We start from the raw sequence: 10,144 nt of genomic DNA on the forward strand, positions 1-10,144 counted from the left end.
AAAAGAAAAGAAAAGAAAAAGAAAATACTGTCACTAAGCATGCTGTATCTAGATACTCTCAGCCAGCTTATCTCTTATGACTCACACACTTCTGCGCTACCTAAATATTCCTCAGGTGGAAGCACGATTTCATTTTCCAAAGTTCATGTATGTAACCATGTCAGACTCCTTCCTACAGTGCAAAAGTATCTTCAGGCTTGGCATGTAGTTAGCATGCATAAGTATCTCTCAGTGGTCCTTTTGTTACCAGTGTTCTTGTTTTCCTCTGCCTCTCTAAATCTTTTTTTTTTTTTTTTAAGTTTACAAGACAGGCATTCTCTGTATGGCTCTGGCTTTCCTGAAACTCGATCTGTAGACCAGGCTAGCCTGGAACTCAGAGATCCACCTGCCTCTGCCCCTCAAGTGCAGGGATTAACAGTGTGGGCCCCCACCGCCCAGATTTCTCTAAACATGTTTTTCTTTTTCTATACATAAGTTTTGGTGCATAAGATAACAAGACAGTATATACCTAAACAAAGTCTTTTGCATCCCAAAAGTACTTTATCAGAATAATTATGAAACAAAGAAGCCCCTTGTTCTCCTCAACTCTGTGTGTTTGCTTCTGAGCAGATCTTAATGTAGCCCAAGCTGACCCCAAACCTGTCTCAGCCTCTGCCATGGTTTGAATGTGAATGTCACAGACATTTGAACATTTTGGTCACCAGCTGGCTGACAGTGCTGTTTGGTAATGTTGCTGAGCCTTTAGGAGAGTGAACTCTCCCTGGAGGAAACTTATCACTGGGAGAAAGTTTGAGGCTTCATAGCCCAGTCCCACTTCTGTTCACTCTTTGCTTTCTAAGCACAGATGCAATAGGACCAGTCAGGCTGCTACTCATGCTACCATGACGCCGGCCCGCCATGTGCTCCTCACCATGACAGACTATATACCCTTCAAAGTGCTTTTGTATAGACATTTTATCACAGCAATAAGGAAATAACTATCACACTGCTAGGTTTATAGGCATGTACACCCCAAACTGGCTTATAGCTTGTTTTTTCTTTTATAATCATTAACACAACAATTCCTATAAAGTATCCAATTAAGAATTCAAGGCACTGAAGGCTGAAACAAGTTTACAATGCTAAGGCAGCAAGAGAGCTCTAGGGCCTTCTCTCCTCCACAGCTCTGGGCTATTGAACCTCTGAGTGAAGCCGAGAGGACTGTCTGGAAACACAGGCACGAAGCACTACTACTACTCCATACATACAGACGACTGCTGTGACAGTCTGGAAAGGGAGGAAAATCCTTTTGCTAAGACTTGGATTGGAGAGAAAAAGTCCAGAATGAAGTGATTTTTCTCAACATGAGCTATTATTATTAAGAAGGCTGTAAAGAAATTATACACATCCCACCATCAGAATCTTCTCACTATCAAGTAAGCTAGCTCTGCAGTATCCTGGATAGCATTGTAATGCCCAAGTAGCAAGCACCTGGAAGGTAATGTTAGAAAAGAAATAGAGGTGATGACATAAGACTAAACTTTGGGGGGTTACGGTAAGATTAATGATATAGCCCTCTAATACAGTTATTTCTTTCTGAAACTCAAAATGGTTGTCCTATTACTTTTTAAGAAGTAAAACTACTTTAAAACAAGTATTTTCTTTGCTGGATACAATGCCCAGTTAGGTGTAAGTCAAAGTTTTACTCAAACAGTTAACAATACAATGATGCCAACTATTTCAACTCTCTTTATCAAATCTACTTCCCACAGAAACACTAAGCAACTGCAAAATACTATGAAGAAAACAAGGCAAGAAAACCCTGTGCTAATACGGCCTGCACTGCCATGTACAGCAACAGAAGCCACATTCCTTTAAATGTATTACATTTGTACAGGGGCAAAACTCTAAAGCAAAGAAAATAAAACAAGCTGGGTGGTGGTGGCACATACCTTTAATTCCAACACAAAATCACAAAAGTTTAAAAGGAAGAAGGGCTACTTGCAAACTATCTCCAAGGCAAAGGAACAGATCCCTCCCTACGTCCCCATGAAAGAAAGCCACTGAAACCACAGGCGTATCAACTGGCTCCAGGAGTGACTCTCATAAACCCTTAAAGAAAACAGATGCAGTGAACTTCAAATTGATGCGGAAGAAATCTTAAACCCAAGTTCATGAGAAAGTTTTAATAATCACTGGTCAACTTTAGAGGACACTAAAGAAAATATTCTTGTCACACCAATAGCTTCATTTACACCTGTATCTATATCTTAATCAAGAAAACAAAAAAACAGAAGGGAAAACAATAATGAGCATCAGAGGGTGTCACCAAAATCTATAAGACAAAAAACCTAGTGCCTTAGTTAAGGCTTCTATAGATGAAAACAACACCACAAGCAAAAGCAACTTGGGGAGGAAAGGGTTTATGTCAACTTACAGCTGTCCATCAATTACTGAGAAGTCAGGGTAGGAACGTAAGAGCAACACCAAAGCAGAGACTATGGAGGATCCCTGCTTACTTACTTGCTCCTCATGGCTTGCTCAACCTGCTTTCTTTTACAACCCAAAACTACCAGCCCAGAGGTAACAACACCCACAGCAAGCTGGACCCTCCCACATCAATCATTAATCAAGACAATATCCCAGAGACTTGCCTACAGGCCAATCTTATGGAGGCATTTTCTTAACTAAGATTCCTTCTTCCCAAATATGTTTAGGCTTATATCAAGTCCATAAAAGCCAACCAGTACACCTAAGTTTTTAACAAAACAACAAAACACAAAGGAAACTAAAAGGGAATTCTAGAATGACAGACTTGAAATTATATAAATCGTGTACGTGTGTGTGTGTGTGTGTTAGTGTTGGTGCAGGAGTTATATTTTATTATGAAGTTTCACTCTTCGTGAAAATGTACTAAAATATTTATAGAGAACTAGTAAGTGTGCAATCTGTCTCAAGTTTGGGACTTACAAAGCAACACATAGTGAAAGAAAAGAATGTGTGAGTTAATAATTTTCAAGACTGTGGTAATTATCTTTCCTGTCTTTAGTCTATGTCTAATGTTTTCAGGGTTGAGGGGTGGAGGAGAAGGGCCATGTGGCTAAGTATGTGACTGATGCCATCTCTAAATAAGAAGAATTCTGTGAGACATACATGGGACATATTTGCTACTAAAAGGCTACTTCACCTTTTCTAGTGTAAGAAATACATTTATAAGAAGTACAATTTAATGCATTCCACCATGAATATGAAGAAAAGCAATCCCCTCTGTACCTGAGTCAGGCCGCCCGTCTGAGCTCCGAAACTCTTGCATTCTTTTCTCAAGTTTTTGCTGCCGCCGGCGTTTCATTACTACCTCAGGGTTAGAAATTGTCCGAGTAAAGCTCGTTTCAGGCATGTCTTTGTAAACTTCAGCAGCCAGTCGAGAATTCTCGCTGTAAGAAGAAAAGATCACCAACGATATTTTAAACATTTTTTCCTCTCAGAAATACATACATCACAATGGCAAGTGTAATCTGTGTACGTCTGTTCCCGTATAGGTCTGTTGTTTAATTATAACCAATATGTAATCATAAAATAATTTATCTCCAAATAAGTCACACTTTAAACTATCAGGTTAAATGATTTTATTCATCTGAAATAGTTCATTTTCTAAACCAAATAATGTACCTCTCATAAAGCAAAACAAGGAAAGAGCAAGCCACATGGTGTCCTATTTAAATTTTCCTTTTCTAGGATGTTTTCCATACAGGAGCAGCATGTCCATTCACCTTTTCTCTCTTGCATAACTCCATTAAATAAGCCTACTTTATACTATTCACAATCAACTACACAGGCATCACCTCATAAGAGGCTACATCTACAACAGAGCTTCTGCGATAAAAACAGGATGTCCAAACTGCATCTCAATTTGAGAAGGAATATCTGCTCAGTGGCCTAGTCCTGCCAACTCTGGTCAGTTTATATGAGCAAAATATAGAACCATAATTGCTTCAAAGTCACAGAAACGAGTTTCAAAGGACTAGCTGAAGACATAAGGACAACTGAATTTGGTGGTCTTCTCAGAAAAAAACATTAACTAGTGTTTGCCTAAAGTGAACAGAGTCTTCCTCTCTTGAGAGGGCCACCTGCTACATATAAAAGGACAAGTTTCCAAAATAAACCTGGCAGTTTCACTCAGCTTTGCCATCATTTACCCATCACTGAGTCAGGTTTGCTGTATTATACACACTTGGCTTGTAGCACACAGTGGCAAAAATATTTCCAGAAAGACCTACCTGTCATCCCCTTGTGAAGGCCTTTCTTCCTTATCAGAGGCTTGTCTCAGTGCCTCTTTTTCTCTCTTCTTTTTTTCCTTCTTTTCTTTCTTTGAAAGAGTTCTCTTGAAGTTCTGAATGACGCCTTCTTTGTCCTGCTTCTCAGGTCCATTACTCTGAGCCTTCTGGTAAAAGTAACATCATCAGCCCACTAACCATGACCCAGGATCCACACCGGCTCCTCAGGCTCCACTACTGCCTTCACCGCAGAAGCCAAACAAGTAAACAAACTCAAACAGGAAGGGGCCAGGGTGGGGAGAGTAACACTGTAAAATCTGTCACAACCAAGCAAACTGTACTCTCAAGATGCATGCATTTCACTATATGTAAATCTCACCTCAATTTAAAACTAAGAAAATAAAAATCCAAATTCACACACAAAATAGGGTGCAATAAAAAATGGAAAGAAAGAAAATGGGGTACAAATCAGGAAATCTGATTTTTAATAAGTAAAACTCAAAAGTTCCCATAAAGTAACTTGAGAGAAGGTAATCTACTGGAGATAAGGAGGAAAAGGTCTACTGAATATTTTTCTATTGCAAAAGAAATTCTAGCAGTAGCTATCTTTAAGCTAGTTTTCATGAACCAAAGTTGTAACTATTTCTGGAAAATGTTTGATTTATTTTACTTATCTTGTTATTAATTGCGTGTCCTAGTTTGAATTTGTTTGTTTTTTTGTTTTTCAAGACAGGGTTTCTCTGTAGCTTTGGAGCCTATCCTAGAACTCACTCTGTAGACCAGGCTGGCCTTGAACTCACAGAGATCTGCCTGCCTCTGCCTCCTGAGTACTGGGAATAAAGGTGTGCACCACCACCACCTGGCGTCAGTCTGAATTTTTAACCTATAAAATTGGCCTGTTAACACACAAAGCTACATTATTTTTAAGTAGTTTAATACATAAAGAAAAATAATAGTTATGATATGGAAGAGGGGAAAAACAAAGCTTTGTTATAAGGTAAATGAAAAAACATTATTATTATTCCATTTTTTCTTTCATAGATACTTATGACATTGTACTGGTAAGAAGAGCTCATACGTTCCAGTAAGGGTCAGTGGTCAATAGCAAAGTAAACAGATGGGAATAACAGCAGTTGCAATCAGGGTATAAAGCAAGGATAGCAAAGCCATGGGATCCATTCTACTTTACACATATTTGCCACAAATTAACCACCAGAACGTAGTGACGAGGAAGGCCAAAAGCACTTCTGTTTAGCTATCCAGGATAACACACAACATGGACACAAGACAGCAGAAAACTTTCATAAGGCAAAAATTTAGACAATATTTTCAACCTCTGTATTTGCTATTACTTGTTAATACCAAAATGTTACATAAGATGCCACTCAACTGAGCGTACAACTACACACTTTCCAGTTATCTCAGTGGAGTATGATGTAATCCTGCCTCCAGGACTGCCCCAGGAAATGAGTCAAAGCAAACCCTTATTCCTTTACATGTTTTTCGTCAGGATAGCTTATCATAGCAACAAAACAGCAACTGCAACATCTACCACACCACCCAAAAACCCAAGGACGTTTTCTGACTCCTCATCTTGACTCCTCATATCTCATCAATATGAAAATGCATTAAATGTGCCTTAGGAAGCTGTGCACATGCAAGTGGGTACTCAACATTTCCTCTGTCCTTTTTATTTCCTACAGAACAACTTTGATTCTATAATTTGGAAGAAAGCTAAAAATGACAAACTGGTTATCAGCATTTTCTCAAAAGCATATAGAACTTTCTTCTTCAACAATGGGCGACCAGGTGAACTAAAAGATGAAACAGGTAGAACAGGGTGTTTCCCAAGCGTATTTTTGAAGGTAAAGGACTATAGGAAAAAGAGAAGCTCCTATGGCAGAACATAGCCTTGTCCATTCATCAGACACAGGGACTGCTCCCACCTTGGCAGGAATGGCGTCATTCTCATTCTTAAGGACGAATCTACCTTCCCGATCATCTTTGTTCCAGTTCAACTGCACAACTAGAGGTTTCTCATCAATGTCTAATCTTCTTTCTTCTTCAAAACATGAAATGAAAAAAAGAAAAAAGAAAAAGCCGTGGTCATTTCATGGCAGAAACACAATATCTGCCAAAAGAGATAACTTTAATTTATGCACATAAGATACTTAAGTCCTTCAATTACCTGCTGACAGATTGAAATGCACTGTATATAATCTCAAATCACTTTGAAACAGTCCAGCACCTTGAAGCTACTGCTCTACCATGCTGGACACTGACCAGGTAAAATATATTGTTAAGAATGTCAAATCAGTTTTAATTAGTAGGCTATTTTGTTGCTAGTGTGTTTGTCATGGTAGATTCAGTGCCAGACACTGACCAGGAAAGAATACTTCCTTTATTCTGATCTAACTGAGGACACTAAAGAGATGAACATTTCTATATATCCAACTATCTCATATACAACTACAAGATAAGGAAATCATGTTAATGGTACATACAATCCCACTGATGCTTCAGATCTTCCTTATCAAGAAATGGCAACAGGCCCATCACCTGTCTCCAGTGATAGATGCATTAGTCTTCCCTTCAATCAAACTGTCCTCTGACCTCCAAACACATACTCCATGACATGTGCACACTACCCCAATAATATTAAACAAATAAATAAATAATCAATTTATTTTCCCTATGACTGAAGCAAGGGTTGGACCCAAGCTTTAGCCCTTGAAAGCAAAGCAGATAAGAAGTGGGGCCCAGAGACAGTAGGCCACAAACAAGCTCTGATATGTGTAAGGAGCAGATGTACCTACCAGACACTAAAAAAACCCTGGCTCCAAGTGAGCTCCTGTTCTATAACATCTGCTGTAAATGTTCTGCCAGTATTGTGCGGATACAAAAGGAAGCCCTGAGCCAGAGAAGCTCACCAGGTTCAGGAGGCACAATTCTCATTAGTGTCGTTATAATCAAGAATAAAATACAAAGTTTAGCTTTCCTTTCATTTATATGTACTATTTTTTAGAAAGCTTACCAAGTCTTTGTTAAATATTAACTATTTGAAACTACATAATACAAGGAAGTGCTATGTGTTCTTTTTAGCCAAATAATTCACTATCCAAAGATTGTACTCAGATGCTGAGGCTAGAGATATAGCTTGCCTAACATGCTTGAGAACCTGGCTTTAATCCACAGCATGAAATAAAACGGAAAACAAAGAGAACAAAGAAAGAAGATAAGGAAAAACACATGAAGAGCTTTTTGAAAACTTATAATCATAATTTTAAAACTCAACTTCTAATCTTTCATATTATTCTAAGGCCCTTGGTGGTGATATTCGAATAACCAAACAGGCTGAACAGAAGTTTCTTTTCTTGTTATCCTATTTATAGAGGTGTGCAGGTCAAAGAAAACATATCTCCAAGAAAATCACCTGGAACGGAGAACACCCTCTGCAGCTGATTTTAATCTAGTTAAAATTTACACAGGGAGTCATAAAGTAATAAATATGGACCATATCATACATTCCTGAAAAAAGGTGTGTAACACTTGAAAATCAACATTATCAAAAACATTCCAATCTTATTTTAAATGTACAAAGAAAGCTGTATACATAAAAATAAAGAAAAAATTATTATGTCTTAAAAACTTTATAGCTGAAAATTAAAATGTATTGAAATTGGTGTTGTGCCATATATAACCCTTTTTAGCAATATTTGTTGTACTTAAAACTTTTTAATACATTATTAAACATTTTCAAAAGTATCTATAAAATATTTACATTTTTGCATTTCTAGTCAGCCTAACTTGTGGTATTGAGTTGCAAGACACTTTTATTAACTGCTGTTAGACAGCAATTTTCTGGGGGAGAAAACCTCCATCTTGAAGAAAAACACATTAAGACAAAGAGTCTGCAAAAGAGATGTCAAACACTCCATCCCTATGGGGAAGCACAACTCAACAGCTTCAGGAAGTCCCTAAAACTGATCAGATTTTCTAGGCTCCCGTCCGTCCTCCACAAACATATATATGCAGTAAGGACTACTGAGATACTCTCAGACAAATTAAGCTACAGCTCTGACTAGGTGAACTACAAAGGAGCAGAGACCAGTCAACCTGACCAGAAAGAGCAACCTCCAATCTGTTGAGATTTGTGGTACATTATAGCTTTTCAGCGTTCAAGAGCTGTCACCCATACAGGATTGGGCTTTTTATGACATAGCTGTCTTTGAGTCATTTCTACTCTTATAAATAGCCCCCTCACTCATAGTCCTCTAAGTAAACTCCCCTAAAACTCAATGGTTCATCAAGATGGACTCTGATCTATTGTTGATTCTCTCTATCTGGTGTAAGTAAATATTTACTCATGTCTCCCCAGTAATAATCTCACACAACAACTGCTAATGTTAAAACAAGTAGACATTACAAAATATATAAGGGGATTTTCCTTAAGATGTCCTACTGTTTCCAAAGAATAATAAAAATGTGCTGTTAACAGAATGCAAAAATATATGGCAAGATCACTGATTTAACCTATACAATATTTATCTGAGTTACAAGTAACCATGGCATTATCATCTATAGCTGAATTTTATACAAAAGCATGTAGCACACAATACTATTGATATACAAGACACTCAGATAGGTTGGGCAAATCTTTTTAATGAAATGTTAATGGCATTTATTTTAAAGAAATAATCGTTGGGCTGGTTACTTTAAAGAAATAACCATTGGCTCAGAAGTTAAGAGCACTGACTGCTCTTCCAGAGGTCCTGAGTTCAATTCCCAGTACAACATGGTGGCTCACACCATCAGTAATGAGATCTGGTGCCCTCTTCTGGCCTGAAGGCATAGATGCAAGAAGAACCCTGTATACATAATCAATAAATAAGTCTTAAAAAAGAAATAATCATACATAAAATATGTTATCATAACTTCTAATAGTTATGTACAAGAATTTGAACAGTTGCCATCCTGCCAATGACTGCTGGACACAGTAAAGAAAGAAGTCGAGCAGCAAGCCTGGGACCTGATTATCACACTGCACAAGCTATACCCCAGGTCAGGACACAGCCTCCACTGACCTCCACTGACATGCACTTCATAGAGGGAATATTTGGGAGAGGACAGCATGCGCATATCAGGGCGGAACTTCTCTGCCAGTGTTTCAATCACATCTTGAGTGGTTGCTGTGCTAGATACCCGAATGCATTTTGTTGCGAAGTTTCCAGCAGCTTTATCTTGAAAATAAAATCTCATGACTCCATGAAACTCCAGATCCTACAAGAAAACAAAGTATGTTATTGGAGAAGTTGCTCTGAAAATATTCACTTCTTAGTAACAATAAATAGACTATCCATCAGCTGGGTTTTTTTTCAAATGTTTATCACAAACATCTTAGAAGGTAAATAATAGATTTTTAGTATTCAAATGTGATTTTGGACAAGTTGTCTAGAACAGCATTGCTTAACCTGGAAGTCGAAGGACCCTTTCACAGGGGTTACCTACAACCATCAGAAAACACAGACATAGCAAAGTTACAGTTATGAAGTAGCAACGAAAACAATGTTATCGTTGGTGTTCACCACAACATGAGGAACTATACTAACGGGTTGAAGCATCAGGAAGGTTGAGAACTACTAGTCTAGAGTCTTTGCCTTACCTCTCACATATAAAACAAAGGCAGTAGAGCAGCTGGTATCAACAGCAGCTGATATTTACTTAGTTCTTAGCCAGTGTCACACATAGCATGGCATACAATGCTTGTCTTTACAACCATGCTGTTTAACAGATACTATTACTAAACCCCTCTTCAAGATCTCACCATTGAGCGTATGATTGTGCACATCTGTAATCTTAGCATTTGGGAGGGATGCAGGAGGTTAGAGGGT

At 38.1% G+C, this 10,144-nt stretch overlaps 1 protein-coding gene across 14 annotated transcripts in view; it reads right to left on the reverse strand.

The window, feature by feature from the left end:
- Afdn (afadin, adherens junction formation factor) overlaps positions 1-9,529 on the reverse strand; it is a 90,042-nt gene extending 80,513 nt beyond the window's left edge. For 10 of the 14 annotated variants that reach the window (XM_026787425.1, XM_026787422.1, XM_026787421.1 and 7 more), the window contains exons 1-4: positions 9,338-9,529; positions 6,200-6,315; positions 4,257-4,420; positions 3,253-3,413 (exon numbers count right to left, since the gene is read on the reverse strand). In XM_026787425.1, coding sequence (XP_026643226.1) covers positions 3,253-3,413; positions 4,257-4,420; positions 6,200-6,315; positions 9,338-9,512 — 616 coding nt within the window. In that variant the 5' untranslated portion in view covers positions 9,513-9,529. The remainder of the gene's footprint in view (positions 1-3,252; positions 3,414-4,256; positions 4,421-6,199; positions 6,316-9,337) is intronic. The other 4 variants (XM_013352335.2, XM_026787424.1, XM_013352334.2 and 1 more) reach the window with 2 other exon arrangements.
- Positions 9,530-10,144: the final 615 nt, after the last annotated feature.

The sequence above is a fragment of the Microtus ochrogaster genome, linkage group LG9 (assembly GCF_000317375.1).
Source record: "Microtus ochrogaster isolate Prairie Vole_2 linkage group LG9, MicOch1.0, whole genome shotgun sequence".
NCBI classification, from domain to species: domain Eukaryota; kingdom Metazoa; phylum Chordata; class Mammalia; order Rodentia; family Cricetidae; genus Microtus; species Microtus ochrogaster.